Source organism: Bufo bufo, chromosome 1 (genome assembly GCF_905171765.1).
Source record: "Bufo bufo chromosome 1, aBufBuf1.1, whole genome shotgun sequence".
NCBI classification, from domain to species: Eukaryota; Metazoa; Chordata; class Amphibia; order Anura; family Bufonidae; genus Bufo; species Bufo bufo.
Window position 1 is genome coordinate 759,373,818 of NC_053389.1, and position 26,222 is coordinate 759,400,039.

General features: G+C 42.8%; 1 protein-coding gene across 10 annotated transcripts in view; it reads left to right on the top strand.

Moving 5' to 3' along the window:
- The first annotated feature begins 958 nt into the window (after positions 1 to 958).
- Positions 959 to 26,222, top strand: part of CAMK2B (calcium/calmodulin dependent protein kinase II beta) — a 152,191-nt gene continuing 126,927 nt past the window's right edge. For all 10 annotated transcript variants that reach the window (XM_040414591.1, XM_040414599.1, XM_040414598.1 and 7 more), the window contains exons 1-2: positions 959 to 1,371; positions 19,534 to 19,628. In XM_040414591.1, the coding sequence (XP_040270525.1) occupies positions 1,313 to 1,371; positions 19,534 to 19,628 (154 nt within the window). In that variant the 5' untranslated portion in view covers positions 959 to 1,312. The remainder of the gene's footprint in view (positions 1,372 to 19,533; positions 19,629 to 26,222) is intronic.

Sequence of the window (26,222 nt, forward strand, 5' to 3'; positions counted from 1 at the left end):
CGAATAGAATTCAGAAGTTCCTATTAACTACACATCTGATTTCTGCGCTACGATGCTACCGCGACAGAACAGCTTCCCAAAATGCTACCACCGTTCCGTTTTTACTTATATATTACATTTTTTTTTATTTATCTTAAATGTCGTTTTTTTTTAAAATAAATGTATTTATTTATTAAATAAATAATAAATAAATTCATTTTTAAATCCATAAAACTGGGCTACTACTCCCGTAAGCGTATTAACTAATTGCAGCAGCTTTGTCGTAAATTCCGTGATCAGTTTTCTTAGCACCCCCTCTCGATCAATCATCCTTCACGATTCTCAGACACATGTTTGAGGAATTGATCATCTCCGATCGCTGTCATGCTGTAGATCAATTTCCTGTTCAGATTCGTTAGAATCTGGTGAAATTCACCCTGTGTGACCGTGTTGGTTGCTTAAGGAATTAAATGGTAAGACCTCCCCCCCCCCCCCCCCAAACACAATCCTCCGGCGAATGCATTCCCATGACAGAGCTGCGGAATATGGTGGAGCTATTTAATGAATAGGTAATACATGGATAATAGTTGAGCGTATCCGAGGTTCGTAATTGGTTGTATTGGGCCAAAGATCATTACGTCTATGGCTGTAGGTTTACATATTGACATGACCCACCAATTAATTATGACATGATAGGTATCCAGTCGTTGGCTGGTGTAATCAGCTGCTAGCGGTCAACTTTAACCCCTTGCATTTGTATCTGCAGTGCAAGGCGTGATAGATTCGCCAGCAAATGTGAGCTTGTGTCCTGTCCTCGCACTTTCTCTCCTGTCTCTCCCTCTCGTTCTGTCATCCCCCTGTATCTCTACTCTATCTCTGCCCTCCCTCTCTCTTTCCTTTTCTCCCTCCCATCCCTCCCTCTTGTTCTCTCTCAGTCTGAAATTAATACAGGCAAGGCACATTCAGAGCGGCTACTGACTACCTCTCCTCTCTCTCTTTTTCTCTCTCTCTTCCTCCCTATCTCCCCCAATTCCTGCAGTCTCCCCTCTCCTCTGTCACTCTCTCCGTACCTCTCCGCCTTTCTCTATTATTCTTCATCTTTTCTGGGATTTTTTTTATTATTTTTTTTCCTGGTAGAAAAGAGACGCAGAGATCCCTACAGGAGGGGCACACAGAGGGGGGGAGAAAAAGCAAATAACAGGACTAGAAGGGTGCAAACTACCCAGATCTCATCACAGCCACTTGCCCCTGCCGCTCTCCCTAAATCAAGGCTGAAGAGATCTCTTCCTTCCTAGCGCCAAGAAGCACTGCAGAGCCTGGATCCCATGCAGACATGGCTGTAACCTGCACACGTTTTACAGATGAATACCAGCTGTATGAAGAGATTGGCAAGTAAGGCACCATCTGATCCCTCACCTGCAGCTGGAGCAATGAGGCACCCTGGGGGAAGGGTTATTCATTGATGCCACCCCTTGATTCTATGATCAGGGAAAGCATAGGTTAATATATAGCTGTATGCTATATACACCAATGCATTTATTTTTTTTTTAACACCGGGGATGCAATCCAGGGCCTTCTGGCGCAGATGGGGGCATGTAGGGTGTGTGATGCAAGGAAAGGGGGGGGGGGGTGTCTATGGTGTAGAGTGAAGAATTTGTTAACCCAACTCATGATACGATAGCAGATATCTATAGGTGTCCATTATTGAATACCTGTAGTACTCAGAAAAACCGGTTGCATGCCCATATGGATCTATAAATACGTCCACGTATACCGGTATATTTGCACAAATAATGTGTTGATGTCTGGAAGCCACTGCTGTGTGTCTGCGTATATTCCTTCGGGGGAGGTGATTAGATTCAGGGTGAGGTTTGGGGTGATTGGGGGGGTTGTATAACGCTAAAGACTATTCATGGATTGCAGGGGCATTATCATAGGTGACTGGCACCCACTGCTGGGCAGAAAATAATGGGGGGTGGGTGGTTGGGGGGAGAAGAGGGAGGGTTGTGTACTTGTCAAATAGCCAGGGATAATTTAGCATTAATATTGATGATCCTGGGTGTACCGATTGGCAATTGGTGAGGGATGTATGGGGGGGTGTATTGAGTTATTGATACATTGGTTTTTTTCCGGCTACCTATGGATGGCACGAGCTGTTGGCAAAGTCTGGAAATGCAGAGACTGTCAATTAGGAATATGGAGCGATTGATAAATCGGGGTGGATAATTATAATTAGTGCATTCATTTTACAGGTAATGGGAGAAATAATGAATTGATCATGGACTTCATTACTGATAGGTCATTGGGTTCTATGGTTATTCATACTCTATTGGTTGATTTAGTCCTTTGATGGATGAGACAGGATAGTTAGGACATATGGATGTGAATTTGGCCATATATGGCCATCTACCAGAGTTATCCTTCCCCGGTTATGGTATTCGATGGGTGATTGGTAACACTGTCTATCAAGATGAATATTTGATTGGCAGGTGCACTGGTATCTCTCTGTCCCCTGAATGCCCCCCCCCCTCTCAGGTCCTCCTGTTTTCCTGAGCATTATTCCGCCTCCTGTTATGATGTCACACTTGGCCCTCACATGGATAAGGTTTTCAGGACAGGGCCTGGGAGATATAGGGTCAGAAAGTCACCAGGGATCCTAGAAAATTAAAGCTAGGTGGAGGTCTAATCCAAGTCTGATCCATTAATCAATTGCATGCATCCTTGATGCTTACATTGCTTGTACCGGTGCAGAGCATCTTTATTTCTAATGCTCTGAAGGCCCATAAAACCAATGTGTTCCCTGCAGTGTTCCAGCAATGTATTTTTGACCATAAATCTTGAGAAGGTGTACTATGGAATTGCTCCACTGAAAAATGTTCCTGCAAATCTTGCAAAAATGCCCAAAATCCAGGAAAGCCTTTTTGTGCATTCACCCTTGCCATGCAAGACGAGGTAGCATTTGCCACCAGCAGACGTTGCCTTTGCCATAGCAACATGACAACCCCAATCTGCTCTGCAGAGATGGTGATGATCCAGGTGCTTGCTCACAGACATATTAATATATGTCAGCTAGAGAGCAGGCAGAAGGTAACTGCATGGTGGGGTCAATAGAGACCTATATATAGATTCATGATGGATGTGCGTGGACGAGTTAATCATACATATCTGCAGTTCCCATTGCTGTGCACCCAGCTGTCATTGTCCCACCATCCTTCACTGCAACCTTCACTGCACTATAGTCATATCTGCTTCTTTTGCTCTAATTATTATTAATTAAGGTAGACTATAATTTTACTGCAGATATACAAAGGAGCTGTAGATATGTTGCATGTGTTACCTACAAAAAACAGGTGTTTTATTAGGCTTACCGTTTCTGACCATCTAACCTATGGGTTCGTTAGGCGGGGTGTAATTTCCTATCCTCAAGATGTTTGCCTCTAATTTTTGGAGCGCACACAACCTCTTTTACAGATTGCAGGTTCTACATAGAGAGGGCAATTATGGATATTTTTGGTGCTGGAATAGACTAAAAACTGTGCCCTGTTTGCAGAAGAAATGAAGCATGACATGGTGCCCAGTAAAATCAATGGGCATCTTGTCTTAGTCGGTGTGCTCCAGATCAGCAGATTCCCCTTTATGCTGTCCCAACTTTCCATTGTAGGGCTTTTAATGGGGAATTAAACTAGTGAAACCATATAAAGTTGACCTGTCGAAACTGTTATTAATTCATCCTAATTCAAATTTATTTAGAAACTATGATATCTCCATTGAATTCAGCCAGGGAAATGGAAGAGGGTGTCGGAGAGAAAGAAAAAAATCCATAGTAAAGACAATAACCCCTAGAAACGTGACCCACAGGGAGAAAACATTTCTGACCTTACTGGTGATCAGACTGGATCAACCTGGGTGTTTTGTATGTTTAGATAAACCATAGAAATTTTCTTCATGAAACCATCTAAGCCTCTCTTGAGATGATCCAGTGCTAAGACCAGATCCTAAAGTCATTGTTCCATGGCTTCACAGCTTTTACAGTAAAAAATCCTTTCTGTCGTTGGAGGGTCAACCTTTTTTCCAGTCAAAAAAGGTGCAGTATCCCAATATACAAACAGGATTGGAAAACATAGGAGAAGATAATGTGGTACCCATATTCAAAAAGAGATAAGGTCCTCCACAGGTAATTATAGACCTATAGGCTTGGAAAGTATAGTTTGTAATTTGATTGAAAACTGGCTGAAGGACCGTGTCCAGAGAGTTGTGGTCAATGATTCCTATTCAAAATGGTCCCAGGTTATAAGTGGTGTACCCCAAGGTTCAGTGCTGGGCCCTTTATTATTTAATTTATTTATTAATGATATTGAGGACGGGATTAATAGCACCATTTCTATTTTTGCAGATGACACTAAGCTGTGTAGAAGTGTACGGTCTATGGAAGATGTCCATAAACTACAAGCTGACTTGAACACTTAAATGATTGGGCATCAACTTAGCAAATGAGGTTCAATGTGGACAAATGTAAAGTTATGCATATTGGTAGTAATAATCTCTGTGCTTCATATGTCCTAGGTCAGTGGTGGCGAACCTATGGCACGGGTGCCAGAGGCGGCACTCAGAGCCCTCTCTGTTGGCACCCACGCCCTGGAAAAAGTCTATGGGGTACCAATATGCCTATGGGTACTTTCACACTTGCGTTGTGAAGATCCGCTAGGCAGTTCAGTCGCCGGAACTGCCTGCCGGATGCGGAAATCCGTGTGCAAACGGATCGCATTCGTCTAACAAATGCATTGAAACACCGAATCCGTCTCTCCGGTGTCATCCGGAAAAACGGATCCGGTATTTATTTTTTTGCATTTTTAAAGGTCCGGATCCGTTTTGCCGGAACACTTGGTGCCGGATCCGACATAAATGCATTTTAATGGCAAATAATGCTGGATCCGGCATTCCTGCAAGTGTTCCGGAATTGTGGACGGAGAAAATACTGTAGCATGCTGCAGTATTTTCTCTGGCCAAATACCGTTAGATTGACTGAACTGAAGACATCCTGATGCATACTGAACGGATGCTCTCCATTCAGAATGCATTAGGCTGAAACTGATCAGTTCTTTTCCAGTATTGAGCCCCTAGGACGGAACTCAATACCGGAAAAGAATAACGCTAGTGTGAAAGTACCCTAAGTCTTTTCCTGCCATTCATCGGCACAGGCAGAGCACTGAATGTAGGCAGGATATTATAGCTAAATGTAAAGTACATGGAAAATATACTATATTGGACTGTAGTATTCAGGTTAAATTGCCGTGTTGGCACTTTGCGATAAATAAGTGGGTTTTGGGTTGCAGTTTGGGCACTCGGTTTCTAAAAGGTTCGCTGTCCTAGGTGATGTAACACTGGGAGAGTCACTTACAGGTCCTTCTCAAAAAATTAGCATATTGTGATAAAGTTCATTATTTTCTGTAATGTACTGATAAACATTAGACTTTCATATATTTTAGGTTCATTACACACAACTGAAATAGTTCAAGCCTTTTCTTGTTTTAATATTGATGATTTTGGCATACAGCTCATGAAAACCCCAAATTCCTATCTAAAAAAATTAGCATATTTCATCCGACCAATAAAAGAAAAATGCTTTTAATACAAAAAAAGTCAACCTTCAAATAATTAAGTTCAGTTATGCACTCAATACTTGGTTGGGAATCCTTTTGCAGAAATGACTGCTTCAATGCGGCGTGGCATGGAGGCAATCAGCCTGTGGCACTGCTGAGGTGTTATGGAGGCCCAGGATGCTTCGATAGCGGCCTTAAGCTCCTCCAGAGTGTTGGGTGTTACGTCTCTCAACTTTCTCTTCCCAATATCCCACAGATTCTCTATGGGGTTCAGGTCAGGAGAGTTGGCAGACCAATTGAGCACAGTAATACCATGGTCAGTAAACCATTTACCAGTGGTTTTGGCACTGTGAGCAGGTACCAGGTCGTGCTGAAAATTGGGCTACAGGTGCCGCATTCCCCAGGTCAAGCCACTTTTGAACCAGAAACAGCGGCAGAAGCGCCTGACCTGGGCTACAGAGAAGCAGCACTGGACTGTTGCTCAGTGGTCCAAAGTACTTTTTTCGGATGAAAGCAAATTTTGCATGTCATTCGGAAATCAAGGTGCCAGAGTCTGGAGGAAGACTGGGGAGAGGGAAATGCCAAAATGCCTGAAGTCCAGTGTCAAGTACCCACAGTCAGTGATGGTCTGGGGTGCCATGTCAGCTGCTGGTTTGGTCCACTGTGTTTTATCAAGGGCAGGGTCAATGCAGCTAGCTATCAGGAGATTTTGGAGCACTTCATGCTTCCATCTGCTGAAAAGCTTTATGGAGATGAAGATTTCATTTTTCAGCACGACCTGGCTGCTGCTCACAGTGCCAAAACCACTGGTAAATGGTTTACTGACCATGGTATTACTGTGCTCAATTGGCCTGCCAACTCTCCTGAACCCCATAGAGAATCTGTGGGATATTGGGAAGAGAAAGTTGAGAGACGCAAGACCCAACACTCTGGATGAGCTTAAGGCCGCTATCGAAGCATCCTGGGCCTCCATAACACCTCAGCAGTGCCACAGGCTGATTGCCTCCATGCCACGCCGCATTGAAGCAGTCATTTCTGCAAAAGGATTCCCGACCAAGTATTGAGTGCATAACTGAACTTAATTATTTGAAGGTTGACTTTTTTTGTATTAAAAACACTTTTCTTTTATTGGTCGGATGAAATATGCTAATTTTTTGAGATAGGAATTTGGGGTTTTCATGAGCTGTATGCCAAAATCATCAATATTAAAACAAGAAAAGGCTTGAACTACTTCAGTTGTGTGTAATGAATCTAAAATATATGAAAGTCTAATGTTTATCAGTACATTACAGAAAATAATGAACTTTATCACAATATGCTAATTTTTTGAGAAGGACCTGTATAGAGAAGGATTTGGGTGTCCTTGTGGACGGTAGATTAAATAACAGCATACAATGTCAATCAGAGGCTTCTAAGGCCACCAGGATATTGTCATGCATTAAACAAGGCCTGGACTCGCACGGCAGGGATGTAATATTACCACTTTACAAAGTGTTGGTGCGGCCTCATCTGGAATATGCAGTTCAGTTCTGGGCACCAGTACATAGAAAGGACGCACTGCAGCTGGAAAAGTACAAAGGAGAGCGACTAAACTGATAAGGGGCATGGAGGGTCTTAGTTATGAAGAAAGATTAAAAGAATTGAATTTATTTAGTCTTGAGAAGAGACGTCTAAGGGGGGGACATGATTAACCTATACAAATATATAAATGGGCCATACAAAAAATACGGTGAAAAGCTGTTCCATGTAAAATACCCTCAAAAGACAAGGGGGCACGGCCTCCGACTGGAGAAGAAAAAGTTCAGTCTCCAGAAGCGCCAAAGCTTCTTTACTGTAAGAACTGTGAATGTGTGGAATAGACTTCCTCAGGACGTGGTCACAGCAGGAACAGTGAACAGTTTAAAAAAGGGTTTAGAGGAATTCTTAAAAGAAAAAACATTAATGCTTAGGAAAACGTGTAGAAATCTGAGTCTCATTTCCTTTTGGGATTCGCATCCCCACCTATCCCTTGGTTGAATTTGATGGACGTATGTCTTTTTTCAACCGTATTAACTATGTAACTAAGTAATGATCAGAAATTTGGTTGACCTGGAAAAACCACATGAAATTGGTTTCCATAGGACCCTTGTTCAGATCAAGAGCTGTCCCCACTGCTATACCAACTGGTCAGCTTGACTGTTCAGCCAGATATGCATTGTTATCTTTAATTTTTCCTTTTTGTCTGAAAAATGCACACTCACAGGGGAACAAGGGGGCAGTAATCCATAACAGTCAGTCAGACAAATGCATTTATTTGTCTACCCAATGGAAACAGATTAGTGAAAGTTAATTACCGGTTTGATATTAGAGTTCAACTTAGCATTTTAGTAAATAAAGCCACAACCCATAATTAGTAAAGCAAAGATATTATTTTTTAATGTACTGGAATTTGGAAGTACTCTCCTCACTATACAGCACGTCGTCTTCTACTTACCTCTTCAAGCTATACAACATGCCCTAGGTAGGTTACTATTGTCATCTCCTGATGTAGTTTTCTTTGCCATGGCATTGTTTCTTGACCCCAGCCTACCAGTAATTCCTAACATGCCAAGTATTGAGGATAAGGACGCTATATAAAGTGTATACAGTATCTTATTGCTAGTGCAGGGCTTGAAGGGGAGGTACATTACACAAAGAAGCATACAGAATCCTTGTGTCGTGCTCCACCCCCCTCAGACCTTGTACTAGGCAAGAGTGCATGTACTGTACAACTCCTTTAATCAGAGCCGGTACTTCCATAATTACTACAACTGTTGGGAAATCCTTAAAACATGGCCGGTACATGAGGACTGTTGAGATGCCCTCTTATAGGGAATTTTTTCCTCCTTTTATCCTTAAAAGGTATTTCTGCCCTATCCCCAGAGCTTCATGTGTTATAAAATAATTTCTTCTTACCTTGCCCATCCCCTATGGCTGCCATTCTGATGGTGCCCAGGTCCCCGCTGTGCTCCACTATCTCCTCCTGTCTCGGCATGGCAGGAAATGGCAGGGACTGCTGCTCAGCCAATCACTAGCTGAGGCAAGTTATCACTGCAGCCAGTGATTGTCTGAGAGGCATTACCAGCCACTTCCTGTTGTGTCAAGACAGGAGCAGGAAGTGGAGCGCAGCAGGGACCTTGATAGCGTCAGAATGGCAGCGGTGGGGACTGCATGAGGTGAGTATATGTTATATTGGTTTTTTTTAAAACATGTGCCGCCTGGGGGAGAGCTTTTATTTGTGCTGAAACATCCCTTTAAGCAAAGAACCAGAGGAAAGATGAATTAAAAAAAGGGTCTGATAGTAGTCAAACATATTTATAGACTACTAATGGAAGTCAAATTGTAAAGAGAAATATTAAAAGGAAACTGTCATGAGGACTTAGGCCACAAATCACCACCACCCTGGTCATGAGGCCCCAAATCACCACCACCATGTTATCCAGGGTAACCGGTTGACAATGATGTCCTTCTTTATTCTGGTTGATTTTACGTTACGTATTTCTACGCATAGCATAGAAAAAGTATGTTGAAGCCAGCATGCATTTATTATAATGACAAGCCATCTCCAGTGGCATCCAGACCTTCAGCAGTGAAGTGAGGTGCTGTCCCTGAGCATATGCTAGGTGCTGCAGTCTGTCGGATATCAATCAAGCCGCTAGGGGGGCCAGCCAGCATGATTCTTCAGAGGAGAAATCCTCATGACAGGTTCACTTTAAAGGAAATTGTCCACTACGCCAGCTCAGCCACTATTCAGTGGACAGAGCCTTCTGCCAGCTCCATTCACTGTATAGTTTCCAGCACCAGTGGCTTTCTGAAACAGCTCATTGGATGGGGTGCCAGGACTTGGACCCCCACCGATCTGATATTGATGACCTATTGACTTATATCAATATATAAATCTATGAACTAAATGAATCAAAGAATGGGGCTGAGCTGCAATTCCACACACAGCCCATTTACAAAAGGGGCGCTGTTTGTGAAGGAAGGGTGACTTTTTTGTTATTTTTGACCCAGGTAGAGAAGGTCGTCATGTACCTCCTATGATTTTTTTTACCCCACTACGTATTACAACCACAAAGCTGGTGACCAGTGATACCCAATTGGCAAATCCTAGTATGAGGCAGCATTCGTAATGACGGGTGTCTAAAATATTAGGACAAACAGAAAGCAATGACTGATTTGCTTGTCAGGGAAGGCAGATCCCATACCCAGTGTTCTGGATAACATTGCTGCAAGTTTAAGAACTTTTAATAGAGAGGAAATAAAAAATTGCTCTCTTGGCTTCTACACCAGATATTTTGGATAGAAGATAGGAGCTGCCCCTTTATATATCTCAAACCCCCCCATCTCCCCAAGGATACTTGTACCTCCAGCTGAGATCCACATCCAGAGTAGTAAAATGTACTCTTGAGTGATGATGACCATACCCTTTGTAATACATTTGATCTTCACACATAGTCACTCTGTAATTAGCTGTAACAATATACTGTATTTATCCCAAATCTTTCTCGATGACACATGTCGGGAGAGAAGGCTGGGGCATGTTGGATTTCACCTCAACATAGGTCATCAATATCAGATCGGTGGGGAACTGACTCCCGGAAACCCTGACGCTTAGCAGTTTGAAAGAGATGCTGCACTCTAGTGAACGCTGCAGCCTTCTCACAGCAAACCAAGTACAGTCCTATACATTGTAGGGAGGCTGTCCTTGCTACTGCAGTCCAATTCACTTGAATAGGACTACACTGCGCATAGGCCATGTGACCGATGAACATCACATCACTGGTCTGGAAAGAGGTCCTGGCGCTCCGTCCAAACTGCTGATTGGCAGGGCCGAACATCTGCACTGGGCCGAAACGTCAGTCATTTCCAGCGGAGGAACAGGCATAACCGTATACCACTGTGCACCGCCAGATCTCCATTCACTGTAATGGGATCCGGCTCCTTTCTGGAACATATAACGTCTTTCGCCAAGGCAAAAAATGCTGCTTGTACTATTTTTTGTCTGGATGAAAGCCAACATATATACCAGATACAGTGTCCAGTGCTGGAGTTCACAATGCAGATATGAACCCAACTTTACACAGTATAGTCACAGCAGATGGACTGTGACCAAAGTGATGTCACAAAACAGGAAAAACAAACATAATGATGTCACTACACATGGATAATACATGCTGTAAGTCAAAGAAAATGGTTATTCATACAAGGAGATCACAGTATTGGTGTTAAATGCAAAGTGATTTTACAAAAAGGGTATAATAAACGGCGATGCCACAGCTAAAGGCTAGGGACCACAGTGATTTCAGAATATTACACAAAGTATCATAATACAAGGAAAATGAACACAGTGATGCCACAGTACCGTGGGAATGCAAGACACTGATTCCATGGTACAGGGGTTCAATGATGTGGCAACATGGGGAGACAAACCTTATGATATAATTGTACACTTTGATGTCACAGTACAGAGGTAATGAACATAATAAATGCAGCAATAAAAGGTAATGCACACAGTTATATCCCACTACAGTCATAGCAAACAGTGATGTCACAGGACAGAAAATAAACAGTGGGCCACTCAGGACTGATTGTAACTGTAGCCTCCTTTAGTGATGCCCCTTATGACCCTTTAGAAGACAGTATCTGATTTCTGAGTCTCCTGACTGGCAACACGTGGTTTGATCTGACATGTTTTCGGTTTGGATCAAATGACGTCAGTGTTTCTGGCGCTTGCCACACCTTCTTTCCCCAGGTGTGGCTATTATGGTCATTTAACCTTCTCTATTTATTGTTGTTTCTCCCACTATTCTATGCGGTTTATAGCTTCAGTTTGAGTTGTGGATAGCTGGTGTATGGATCTCAGCTGAGTTCCTGGTGCTGCAATAGCCACTTGAAGTTAAGTGTTTTCTTTCCCTTTTGTATTTTGTTTGGGTTATTTTGTGTGTTGCATTTTCCTGTCATTTGTATTAAGGCCTGAGGGAGACTCCTGTTTGTCCTTCCTTTTGGAGGAACAGGTTGTCTCAGTCCTGGCATTAGTACCAGGGTCCTATAGGGTGAGTTAGGACATTAGGTATTCCGGTGTATGAACTCACCTATCTCTGGGGTCTGTTCATACTGGTAGTCAGTCAGGACTTTGATTAGGGTTTTACTAGGAGGTGTCCATCTCCTTTCCCTAGTTTCCAGGCCTTATTCCATCACCCCTTTCCCTCCTATTTTCGGTGTGGTGTTTGAGGGAAACCCGAACACGACACTATAAACCACCAAAACCGTCATTTGTTTTGCTTGTTTCAATACAGCCATGGGTCCTATTGCTGCACTAGCCGGACAGCTGCAGGGGCTCCGGTCGGTGGATGCATTTTTTTAAAGCTCTATGATGACCTGGATCGGACCTCCCTGGCTGAGACCAAGCTACGTGGCCTTCATCAGGGAAATTGTTCTGCTGAGATCTATTGCGCGGAGTTTAGGAGGTGGGCTATGGATACTGAGTGGAACGATCTGGCTCTCCGTAGTCATTTCTGTCAGGGATTATCAGAGAAGGAGGCTTTGGCCTTTCATGAAAATCCTAAGTCTCTGGAAGCCGCTATGTCTCTTGAAGTACGCATTGATAGTACGTCCTGAGAGTGGGGGCCCCTAGATCTCTCTCTCAGGCGTCTATCACATAACGTATCGTCTTCCTCTGACACTTTGGGTGAAGATACTCCTGGGTTTATGTCTGGGGACAAACCCATGCAATTAGGGGGAGCTACTCCTGAATCTGATTTTAAGTGCATTAGTCGTTGGAAGGGAATGTGCTTTTTCTGCAGACAAAAGGGACATTTTATTGATGTATGTCCATGCATTCATGTGTCAAAAAAAAAAGGGGGGCATCTAATTCCCATCTGACTCTTGGAGAAGTAAAAGGGGAGTCCGAACGTGCATTTGTCTGTGACTGGTAGTACCCGATATCTCGTGACTGCCAAGGTGGCGCTAGAGTCCAAGGCTGTGGGGATTAAGGTGTTTATCGACAGTGGGCCAGGGGTGAACCTGATTGATGCTCAGTTTGTCCGTATGCACGGGTTGTCTCCAAGTGCATTAGAGAAAAACATTTCCATTTTTGCTATTGATTCTGTACCTCTAGAAGTGTATATCTCAGATGGTGCATGACATCCGATTAAGAGTGGGTGACTTTCATCAAGAATTTATCTTGTGTTTTGTGTTGGAGGGTCTTCCTGCTCTGTTGGTTCTGGGTTTTCCGTGGTTAAACAGGCACAATCCAACCACTGATTGGCAAGCTAGACAGATTCTGGATTGGGGGGTGATTATTGCGTTGACAATTATCTGAATACATATTTTTCTGCTTTAACCACTAAAACATTGCCCTCTTTTATATCTGATTTTGCCGATGTATTTTCTGAAAGTGGATGCCAGGATTTACCTCCGCATAGGGAATATGATTGTCCTATCAACCTTATTCCCAGAGCTAAGTTGCCCAAATCTAGGTTGTATAACCTTTCTGGAACCGAAAGAACGGCCATGAGAGAGTATATTACCGAGAGTTTGGCTAAAGGACACATAAGACCTTCCAAATCTCCTGTGGCAGCAGTTTTTTTTTTTGTTAAAAAATAAGTACGGAACTCTTAGGCCATGTCTGGATTTCCGTGAGCTCAATCGGATTACTGTCTGTGATCCTTACCCCCTTTCTTTGATTCCTGATTTGTTTAACCAGATTGTTGATGCTAAGGTGTTCTCCAAGTTGGACTTAAGGGGGGCATATCATTTGGTCAGGATCAAGAAAGGGGATGAATGGAAGACTGGTTTTAATACCCTAGAGGGTCCCTTTGAGAACCTGGTCATGCCTTTTGGATTGACCAATGCTCCTGCGGTTTTCCAGAATTTTGTGAATGACATTTTTCATCACCTGGTGGGGAGGTTTGTTGTCATGTATTTGTATGGCATACTAATTTATTCTCCAGACATGGAGACTCATCAGGATCACATTAGACAGGTGTTACAGATCCTAAGGGATAATAAATTGTATGCAAATTTAAAGAAGTGTGTTTTTGCTGAAAAAGAGGTTCAATTGTTGTGCTACCTGCTGTCATCTTCAGGTTTTCGAATGGATCCAGAGAAAGTCCTGTATTGGACTGGGATTGACCCAAAAATCTGAAGGCTCTTATGTGGTTTTTGGGGTTCACCAACTATTACCAAAAATGTATTCAGAACTATTCGACAGTGGTGAAACCCTTAACTGACATGACTAATAAAGGGACGGATGTTTCAGTGTGGTCTGATTCGGCATTGGGAGCCTTTTCTGCGGCTAAGGAGTTCTTCACTTCTGCCCCTATATTGGTGCAGCCGGATGTATCACAACCTTTCATTGTGGAAGTTGACGCGTCCGAGGTGGGGTTAGGAGCAGTCTTATCGCAGGGCCCGTCACCTGGTAAATGGCGCCCATGTGCATTTTTCCACTAAAAAACTCTGTCGCAGAGAGAAATTACGATGTGGGTAACAGAGAGTTGCTGGCCATTAAGTTGGCTTTTGAGGAGTGGCGTCATTGGTTGGAAGGGGCAATTCATCCGATCAAGGTGTTCACAGATCACAAAAATCTGGCTTACCTGAAGTCGGATAAACGACTGAACCCGAGCCAGGCCAGAAGGTCTTTGCTTTTCACCAGATTCAATTTTATTGTCACTTATCGTCCTGGGGTTAAGAATGTCAAGGCAGATGCCTTGTCACATAGTTGGAGGTGGTGATTTTGAAAATCCGAGTCCGATACTACCGGAGGGGGTGGTGATATGCGCTCTATACCCTGACCTAGAGGTGAAGGTGTTAGAGGTTCAGGGATATGCATCGGAGTCTTGCCCCTCTAGTAAATTGTTTGTTCCATCAGAATTGCGTCATAAGGTGTTTGAGGAACATCACTGTATGGTTCTTACGGGATACCCTGGGAGTAGATCCACTGCCGACCTCATCTCTCATAGATTCTGGTGGCCAGGGTTGCGTAAGTGTGTTGAGGACTATGTGTCGGCCTTTAGTATCTGTGCAGGTGCTAAGGTGACACATGCTTGACCTTCTGGATCTCTTCCGTTGCCCATACCGTCCAGACCATGGACTCACTTGGTTTATATTACTGATCTGCCTAATTCGTCTGGAATGGAAGTTATTCTGGTGGTAGTTGATCGTTTTAGTAAAATTGTGCACTTTATAGCATTGCCTGGCCTACCTAATGCTAAAACACTTGCGAAAGTGTTTGTTGACAACATTGTGAAACTTCATGGCATTCCCTCTGATGTGGTCTCGGATTGTGGGACTCAGTTTGTGTCCAGATTCTGGAAGGCGTTCTGTACTCGGCTGGGGGTACAACTGTCTTTTTCTTCTGCTTTTGATCCTCAGACGAATGGACAGATCAAAGTCTGAAGACTTACTTAAGATGTTTTGTCTCTGAGAACCAGGAGGAATGGTCCACGTTTTTATCTTTGGCAGAGTTTGCCATAAACAATTGTAGACAGGAGTCCACTGGTAAGTCGCCATTTTTTGGGGGCATATGGGTTTCACCTGCAATTTGGCACATTCTCTGGTTCAGATACTTCCGGTATCCCTGAGGAGGAACGTTTTTCGTCATCATTGTCTTCTACTGTATATGGCGGAAAATTCAAAATAACTTGATGAATATGGGCAACAAGTATAAACGTGTGGCTGACAGGAAACATATGAATGGTTCAGACCTAAGTTTGGGTGATTTTGTGTGGCTGTCCACAAGAAATATTACGTTGAAGGTTCCTTCTTGGAAGTTGGGTCCAAGGTTTATTGGTCCATATAAGATCACTGCCATTATTAATCCTGTAGCTTTTCGTCTTGAACTTCCTCAGGCTCTGAAAATTTATAATGTGTTTCACAAATCTTTGTTGAAGAGATATGTTGAACCTTTGGAGTCGTCCCCCTTGCCACCTGCTCCTGTCATGGTGGACGGCAGTTTGGAATTCCAGATCGCCAAAATTATTGACTCTCGAGTTCCGTAGATCTCTTCAGTATCTTGTTCACTGGAAGTAAGTATTATGGACCAGAGGAGAGGATGTGGGTACCGGCATCTGACATGAATGCCAGTCGTTTGGTGAAAGGCCTCATCTGGATAAGGTTGGTCCTGGGTCCGTAGAATGGGGGGGGGGGGGGGGGGGGGGTACTGTCACGGACATTCCCTGACATTAGTACCAGGGTCCTATAGGGTGAGTTAGGACATTAGGTATTCCTGTGTATGAGCAATAGAAAATGAGGGGCACTCCACGTTTGGGAAAACAAAGCAGCAGTGCTCTATGAATACGTCAATAGTTATACATATTTATTATAGGGAGCCAGTACATAAAACAGTAAACAAATCCATGAATTAAGACAATGAAACAATGTATACAGTGAATATGGACCTCAAAAAAATCGCAGGAATCCTCATAAGAATATTATGTCTTAAAAAATCGTGAGCTTATAAAAAAATCGCATATAACGATCCCCACAGTATTCATTGAGCGATTCTATTTGTAAATAATCGCAGGAGATGTTTAGTAAACCTCCTGTGTATGAACTCACCTACCTCTGGGGTCTGTTCATACTGGTAGTTAGTCAGGACTTTGATTTGGGTTTTAGTAGGAGGTGTCTATCTCCTTTCCATAGTTTCCAGGCCTTATTCCCTCCTATGTTCAGTGTGGCGTTTCCCTCCCACACCCGAACGTGACATATTCTTTTGCTAAATCTGGCCATACTGGCCAATCTAGCCAAGTATTGGGCAAGTTGGATTTCAACGCCCAACTCATTTTGTTCTTGGGGGAGATAAGTTGCTTTCAGGGGTGTTCAGCAGCACCAAACAAAGCTTGCATATTTCTGGGAGCACCGGGAAAGATAGCTGTTGTCTGAACGGATGTTTGGCCAACAGTTATCTCGTGTATGAGTGAAGAGCAGATATATCACTGCATAACTAGGCAGATTAACTATTAAGCTGTATGTGCTATGTATCTACTACAGCTGTTACTATTAGTACTATGGCTAGTACTATGTATGTACTACAGCTGGTACTATTGGTACTATGGCTAGTGCTATATATCTACTACGGCTGGTACTATGGTACTGTAAATCTATTATGTACTAATAATAACTAGGAAATTCATTCTAACAAAATGGCCACACTCAGTGTGTAAACGAAAAGTATACAGCCTAAACCACCCCCTCCAACCTGCCATGGCTCATGTGCACTGGCATCAGTAGGGGGAGAGATTGGGGGGAAAAGACATGGCTGCAGCCTAAGGGCTCTTTCACACTTGCGTTATTGGGATCCGGCGTGCACTTCCGTTGCCGGAGGTGCCCGCCGGATCCGTAACACCGCAAGTGAACTGAAAGCATTTGAAGACTGATTAGTCTTCAAAATGCGTTCAGTGTTACTATGGCAGCCAGGACGCTATTAAAGTCCTGGTTGCCATGGTAGTGGTGGGGAGCGGGGGAGCAGTGTGCTTGCCGCCCGTGCGGCTCCCGGGGCTCTCAGAGATCGCGTGGTCCATGCGCTCTGGGGCGCCCCGGGGGCCGCGTGGACGGTGGGTGTGCTGCTCCCCCGCTCCCCACTACACTTTACCATGGCAGACAGGACTTTAGCGTCCTGGCAGCCATGGTAACCATTCAGAAAAAGCTGAACGTCGGATCCGGTAATGCGCCGAAACGACGTTTAGCTTAAGGCCGGATCCGGATTAATGCCTTTCAATGGGCATTAATTCCGGATCCGGCCTTGCGGCAAGTGTTCAGGATTTTTGGCCAGAGCAAAAAGCGCAGCATGCTGCGGTATTTTCTCCGGCCAAAAAACGTTCCGGTCCTGAACTGAAGACATCCTGATGCATCCTGAACGGATTTCTCTCCATTCAGTATGCATTGGGATAATCCTGATCAGGATTTTTCCGGCATAGAGCCCCGACGACGGAACTCTATGCCGGAAAAAAACAACGCAAGTGTGAAAGAGCCCTAAGAGAATAATTTTCTAAACTTCTGTTGTATTTTTCATGGTCTGCAAAATAAGAAAAATAGGGAGATTGTAACATTTTGCTGGTTGTTCTTTTTTTTAGCTTGGATTCTGTGTTTAATGTTCCTTTAAGGGTATCTGCTATCTGCTTTAGATTGCATCTGGACTGGACAACTTCTGTAAAGAAAATGCAAAAAAGTATCAGATCAGATAAGAAGGATGGGTTGAAAGGAAGAAAAATACATTATTGAGTATTAGGTGTAAATAGATGCAGATGGGTGGTAATCACCCCTAGCCAAGAGGGACACCTTAACAATGCTCTGACTACAATGCGATTGTGGCTATGTATTGACAAAAGAATGCTAGGGCAGCTCGGTCCATCTGGTCCTTAGTGATGACTAAGCAGAATTGATCTGTAACCAGTGTTGTCTTCAGATTCACCTCTTCATCTCTACTTATTCTAAGGCTACATTCACACATGCTGTTTTTTGCAGAGGTTCTATTTTTGTGATTGCCAGTTATTGAATTACATGTTTTTTAGAGCATGTAGTATTTTCTAAAAATGTTTTACATTTTTTCCCCATTGATGTAATATGAAATTTTGCTACACATAATAAAATGCATGTAAAAACATTCATCACGGTACTACAATGTGGTTTTCAATCATTTTTAAAGCCGGGAATAAATATTTAGAGAACAGCTTACAAAACTCTAAAATAACATAAGAAGTTATTGCTTACCATTCCCGTGACACTGCAGCCTATCACTGGCTGTAGCAGGTTACCATTGTGGCCAGTGATTGGCTGCAGCAGTCACATGTCTGTGTCAAGAGTAAGCAGGAAGTAGAGACTGGCAGAGTTCCTGGGAAGTAAAAGGGTATTGGTAAGGTATTACTTCTTTTGTTATATTAGAATATTGTAAGCTGTTTCCTGGCTGGGCAACCTTTTTAAAGGGGTTTTCCGGTACTTGGATATTGATAGCTCGTCCTCAGGATAGATCCTCAATATCAGATTGGTGGAAATCTGTCATTCGTCACCCCCGATCAGCTGTTTCAGGCAGCTGCTGGCGCCGCAGGCTATACAGTGGCTGGAGCTGTAAGCAGAAGGCTCCGCCCACTGTGTAGTGGCCATGTCAGGGTACTGCAGCTCCGCTCCCATTCAGGTGAATGGGAATTCAGCCACAGTCCTTCCATCTACCGTACAGTTTCCAATGCTGTCAGCTGCCCAAAATAGCTGACCGGTGGAGATGCCAGGTGTCAGATCCTTACCAATATGATATAGATGACCCATCCTGACACAATAGCAGAGTCCTGGGAAAACTCCTTTAAGGAACAAAAATAAAAAATTTGGCTATCTGCTTATCATAAGGCCCAAAAGGCTGAATCCCCCAGGAACTGTGAACTGCCACATGTAATAAAAGGTCATGCACACAGCTGATTTTCAATGTGGATGTGTATTTTGCCCCCCATGATTTTCAATGGTAACCTACACGGTAACTACAAGGTTATTTCCACTGGCATATATAATCCGCATCATGTAAAAAATAAATTGACGGGTCAATTCTTGGTTTTCACACGCTGATTAGCCCAACTGAATGAGGCTAATCAGCGTGCAGATCTGTGACAGTACACATTGAAAATCCATGACATAAATTAGAGGCTTCACAGATAACTGACACGTGTTTCCCACCAAGCTCCTTCCCACAAATTGTAATCTCAACTGATTGGCTGCCAGTTAGGGTATGTTCACACATGGCAGATTTGCTTATGACAATACAATTCAATTAGATTTTTGCTGCAGATGTGTGAATGGACCCAAGGCCTCATACATTATGGGTCAGAACAAGTATCAAGTTGTGGAGAGCCTATAGTTCCAATGCTTCACTCTACATGCTAGGAGGTTAGATACTTGGACAAAGTCACGTAAGGTGGTCTCGTGTGTTTAACAGTCCATTTCTTATTTCTAGGGGCGCATTCTCAGTGGTCAGGAGATGTGTGAAGCTCTGCACCGGGCATGAATATGCAGCCAAGATTATAAATACCAAGAAGTTGTCGGCAAGGGGTGAGTGACAATCACAATCAAAATCGGTCTGATGACATTCCAGTCCTCACGTTAGCACACTGTAAAGTGCAATATTTTTAGGATGAATTATAAGGAGGCTTTCCTGAGCTGAGAACAGAAAATTATAATAAGTAAATGGTTCCTTAATGAAGCAATCAGGAGCCATTATCTGTCTGGATAAGAAGACTTATAGCTAGAACGATCTTCTAGGGAGGACCTCCACCCAAGATGGTCGTTTGTGCTGCAATCCTCATTAGCATTGATGGAGATACATTTATTGTCTTGCTTTATGAAAACACTACGTTATAATTGCTGCAGTATCACTAATATCAGCTGTATGAAATTATGCCACTAATCATGGAAAATGCCAATGAGAGTTACTCCAGCTAGGCAGGTTATTATTATTCTGGTGTATGAAGAGGATGGAGGGTGTCTGGGCATACCTGGGGTTATCCCGTATAGACACTGTGCGGATTACATGAATGTCCTGGCATGACCTTCTCTGTTCAGATGTGTGTGCAGCTGTTCAGTCCTCCAGTTTTAAATCTGTATACTGATGTGATGCTATGTCCTTCTTTAAAGGAGTTCTCCGGGAATTAAGAAAATGAAAATATTTAAATATTACTTTATTATAAATATATTCCCAAATATATTTTATTAGTTATAATGGCTCATTTTGTCTAGGGAGCAATTGTAAGGAAATAAAATGGCCGCCATCATATTTGTCCACACAAAACCTGTCCTAATCACAGGTGCTCATCCATGTTCATATGGCTAAATATACATACTGTGTGTGTGTATGTATATATATCTATACACACACACACACACATATACACACACGCACATGCTTTTTTTATTCTGCTTTTTTTTTTTTTAGTTTGAATTAGCTCTGTAGCAGTAGGCAATGTGGAATCAAAATATCAAATGCAGGCCCAAAACTCTAATTATCCATTGCTTAGCTGAGCGCTAACTAAACTTAGTCTCCCTGACTATACAAGTGGCTTACTGCCCCAACCACATGTATTACAGTTTCAGGTTAGTAATCACAGTGACAGTCTCCCCAGACAGGTTCTGTCTCCTCAGATGTCTCTCTATACATTGTACACGTTGCAACTAAATAGCCCAGTAATGAGCTGGACTGTTACAAAGAAAACTTGCACTGGCCAGGAAGGGAATGATAGGCCCCACTACCAACCTGCCCATCATTCCATAAAAAACCAAGGCCCTAAAATAGGACTTACTAAAGCCCTTGGCAAACTAATCTTTGCTAGGGATACTCAACTTTCCTTATATTTCATCCAGCATTTCCTGAAAGATATACTGTACTTCTTGGTGCCTTGTACAAATATGAGAGGGATCTTGGGGAAATATAACAATCTCCCCGATAAGTTTTCCTTTCATAGTCTCACAATGTATATTTATATATAATATTTGCCCTTGCTTCATATTTCAGGTTGGTAATGAGCACATAAAGGAAGACACACAATTAGAAGCAGACTGTAAGATAGGAATATAACAAAAAAAACATAACCGTTAATAAAAGGGTCCTTACACACATGAATTTGGAACTTTTTAACTAAAAACCCCCACCAGAATAGGCACACACATTTTTTTGCCACTTTTTTTTTTTTGCCAACAGTGATGCAGATTTACTAATTCTATAGATGGCGTACACTTAGGCCTCTTTCATACGAACAATACGGATTAGGTCCGGATGCGTTCAGGGTGCGTTCAGTGAAAATCGCACCATTTTGCAAGCAAGTTCCGTCAGTTTTGTCTGCGATCGCGTTCAGTTTTTTCCGTGTGGGTGCAATGTGTTTTGATGCGTTTTTCACACACGTGATAAAAAACTGAAGGTTTACAAACAACATCTCTTAGCAACCATCAGTGAAAAACGCATTGCATCCGCACTTGCTTGCGGATACAATGCGTTTTTCACTGAAGCGACATTCACTTCTATGGGGCCAGAGCTGCGTGAAAAATGCAGAATATAGAACATGCTACGTTTTTCACTCAATGCAGAACTGATGCGTACACAGACTCATTGAAATGAATGGGTCAGGATTCAGTGCGGGTGCTATGCGTTCACATCACGCATTGCACCCGTGAGGAAAACTCGCTCGTGTGAAAGGGGCCTTAGGCTGTCCAGAGCTGCATGAGATTTATCACAGGGGCTCAGGCTGGATGATAAATCTGGTGCAGGGTTAGACACTTTTCTCTAGCTCTATACCAGGCATCCACAAACTGCGGCCCTCCAGCTGTTGTAAAACTACAACTCCCACAATGCCCTGCTGTAGGCTGATACCTGTAGGCTGTTTGGGCATGCTGGGAGTTGTAGTTTTGCAACAGCTGGAGGGCCGCAGTTTGAGGATGCCTGCTCTATACCATGGATCAGCAACCTCTGGCACTCCAGCTATTCTGAAACTACAACTCCCAGAATGCTCCATTCTATGAGTGTTAGAACAGCGAAGTATATTTGCATGCTGGGAGTTGTAGTTTCACAGCAGCTGGAGTGCTGAAGGTTGCTGATCCCTGCTCTATACCAACTATTGGTTGGCTTACTTTGAGACAGAATTTCACGCCAGAATTGTGGTGCAATGTTGGTGCACAATGGTGCATCTTATGCCCTGCCCCTTTCCTATCAGCTCCTGTCCTTTCCTGCAAACAACCTCAAACTCCTTTTTTGAGCAAGTCAGGAAAAAAGTGTAAAATCCCTGATTGTTCCAAATTGCCAATTTGCCCCACTTTTTAAACAGATTTTAGGTGCAGACACATTAGTAAATCTGGGCCTTTGTGTCTTACCAGACGAGTTTCATCAGCAGGTAGTATAAACAGTATAGGGAATGTGAGGGATGAAATTAACATAAATGCAGCATATAGCGCTATACACAAGCGTCAGTGCTGAAGCCCTAAACAGTATCTATCAGTGGGTACAGAAGTCCTCAGGCACCCAAGTGCTTGTGGATATATTTCTAAGGAAAGAGGAACTGAGCTGTGATTAATCATTAGAGGTTTATGGGTGGAGAGTGGGAAGGTGGGTGACTGATGAATAATTTGCTGTGATGAAACTCAACATGTGGCATCATCAGCCACCATTTTTGTAAATGAGAGATTAACGTTTTGTAGTCATTATTATTGTAATATCCCCTCCATTTCTGGAGCTATAAAATATTAAGTAAATAGCAACTACAGAGATCTCCGGTGATTGTGGTGAGATGGAACCTACTCCACTTTACTCCTGTATGTCTCGATCGCTCAATCAAGACTTTGTAAGGGTTATGGCATCACAGAACGGGCAGAGACAATGTGGTCCTGGGCTCAAATTCAACCTTGTGTTTGTGTGGGTTTTCTCTGGGTACTCTAGTTTCCTCCCATACCTTCAAAAACCAACCAGGGTCATAGTTAGAGGAGAGAGGCTGGCGGGATATGTGCCTTAGGTGCTTGTTGGCATACTGTAGCATGGGTACCAAACAGCCAATCTGCTTTGGACAGGGTAATTTTATACAAGGCAAGGGCAACAAATGGAATCTCTGCCCCAGGTGATGTATGCAAAGAGGTATCTTCTAAAGAAAGAGAACTGTCTAGCTACTGTCTCCCTGTAAGTCAGTGTTCGACTTTTCAACAAGCCTGGAAACATGATGATAGCCAAGCTTCTTTGCATATTATTTTCCAATGAAGAACTATGGGGCACATTTATTAAGAACGATGGATCCGCCGGAGTTATGAAGAGGTGCCGTCCTTCTAGAAGTCTTACATTTAGACAATTTTCTATACCTAAAAGCAGTAGAAATAAAATGCGGGCCCCCTTCCTCCTCCATGCCATGCCCCCTATTTAGACCTGGAGTCAGCGGGGAGAAGTCGCAGATTGTGGTGCAAAGGACCTTTGTCTGTGCCAGAAATACGCCTAATTTAGGGGTATTTCTGTTTGATAAATTAACATTGCTGATCTGTTGTTTTATATCTGTGGAAAATCACTCACCTAATCCCCACAATTCTGTACTGGCTCCTTGCCTATCAGAACTGGTCTTCTGGTCCCCGTCTGTCAACTTTCGCAAAGAAAGAATTACGTGTGCTACTGCAGTCAATGACTGGCCTCAGAGATGATTCTCCTCAAGTGGCACGTCACTGCTGGATTATGTTCTGCTTGGGGATACATCATCACTAGCTTTTAACATCTTCTGGTGACGTTCCTCAATGTCTTATTTTCCAGCATGGGCAATGTACCTAAAGCAGTAGACAACAGCCTGAAAACTTTGGAGTGTAAGCAGTGCTTTCCTGCCGCATGTGCGCTGTTTCAGATTACTACTGAGCATGCATCTCGGCACTGACGAGATTCCAGCATTATACATGTTGGAATGGGGTTAGAAGAGAGTGGTGGAAAACGTTCTGACCGGAAGTTCAGCATATAAACATCTGGAACCGCGGTGGGGACTTCAGCAATGCTGAGAGCAAAATAAAACAAAAGGTATTTTGTAGAAGACTGTATCAGATTCTGGGAACAGTGGACCATTTAACCCAACATGCATAAAAGGTATCGGAGAACCCCTTTAAGTACACCTGCACCACCCTGCCACATCTATCAGGATTATGAAAGGCACAGGCAGCTGGGGAGCCCTTTTATAGATTTTGCATTGGGTCTAATGAGCTTTAAATTACGCCTATGATGTAGTTATATTGTTTTGATGTATAACTTATGTTAGTTTATTAATTTTTTAAGTGTCTCCTTTAAAACCAATTAGATGAACTAGTGAATCTGATAACGACGGGTGCTCAATTATTGTAATTTTATGGCGTATTGCTATGCCAGAACGGAGCTCCTGAACCCCATTGTAGACAATGCCATTGCTACATCTGTTGCCGCTTACTCATAGTTTTTTATTACCTTCCTAACTAATTAGATCTTGTGTGTCTCTTCTGAAATATTGCATGTTACAAGGTAATTTATGTCATCAGAGAGTTGTAGCAGTAAAAGAGCATCCTACCGGTCTTTATCTCATTGGTCTTGATTGTGCTTACTTCAATGATCTTATTAAAGTGGTAAAATGAAGCTCAAACAGGGTTATTCAATAAGGCACAGAGAAAGCTGAATTCAATAATTTATCTTTGCTTTTGGCAGAAAGTACAATTCCGAAATAGCTAGTGCAGGAATTAGAAGTTATGTGTGTATGCATTTCCTCTGCTCTAACTGGCCATATGATTGTCCCACCAGTTAGACAACAACATGGTGTCCAATTTTAATATTAGATGTTTTTTCAGGGATTTCAAAAATCTTGGAAATTGTAGAAAGCCACATATACCAAGATGATCATTACCTATGGTATGTCTCCCTCCCAAAGCTAGTCCAGGAATTAGAAGTTATATGTGTCTGTTTTACCTCTGCTCTAACTGGCCATATGATTGTCCCACCAGCTAGACAACAGCATGGTGGCTTAAGTTCAATATCAGAATGCTTTTTTTCAGGGATTTCCAGAATCTTGGAAATTGTAGAAAGCAACATAGACCAAGATCACCCTACACTTCTTCAGTACGTCTCCATCTTTGTGAAGTACCAAAAGCCACATACAGTTCGGTCCAGAAATATTTGGACAGTGACAAACCTTTTTGGCATTTTAGCTGTTTACCAAAACATATTCAAGATACGGTTATATAATCAATATAGGCTTAAAGTGGAGAATCTCTGCTTTCATTTGAGGGTATTCACATCTTAATTGGAAGAAGGGTTTGGGGATTACAGCTCTTTTATATGTAGCTGCTTCTTTTTCAAGGGACCAAAGGTAACTGGACCATTATCTCAAAAGCTATTTAATGGGTTGCACAGGTTATTCCCTTGTTAATCTATCATTAATTAAGCAGGTAAAAGGTTGATTCCAGGTGTGGCATTTGCATTTGGAAACTGTTGCTGTGAACCCACAACATGCGGTCAAAGGAGATCTCAATGGAAGTGAAGCAGATCATTATTAGGCTGAAAAAAATAAGAAATCCATCAGAGAGATAGCGGAAATGTTAGAAGTGGTTAAATCAACAATATGGTACATGCTGGTAAAAATGAGAACACTGGTGAGCTCGGGAACTCAAAAAGGTCTGGACGTCCACAGAAGGCAACAGTGGTGGATGTTTGCAGAACCCTTCCCACGTTGAAGAAAAACCCCTTTACAACATCCACCCAAGTGAAGAACACTCTCGAGCATGTAGATGTATCAGTATCTGAGTCTGCAACAAATAAAAGACTTTATAAGAGCAACAGCAGAGGGTTTACCACAAGGTGCAAAACATTAATCAGCCTCAAAAATAGAAAGGCCAGATTAGACTTTGCCAAAAACATCTAAAGAAGCCAGCCCAGTTCTGAAACAGCATTCTGTGAACAGATGAAACTAAGATCAACCTGTACCAGAATGATGAGCAGAATAAAGTATGGGGAAGGCTGTAAAACATGGTGGAGGCAGTGTGATGGCATGGGCATGCATGGCTTTCAATGACACTGGGTCACTAGTGTTTATTGATGATGTGACAGATGAATTTTGAAGTGTACAGGGATATACTTTCTGCTCAGATTCAACCAAATGCAGCATGGTTGATTGTCCATCTGTACAG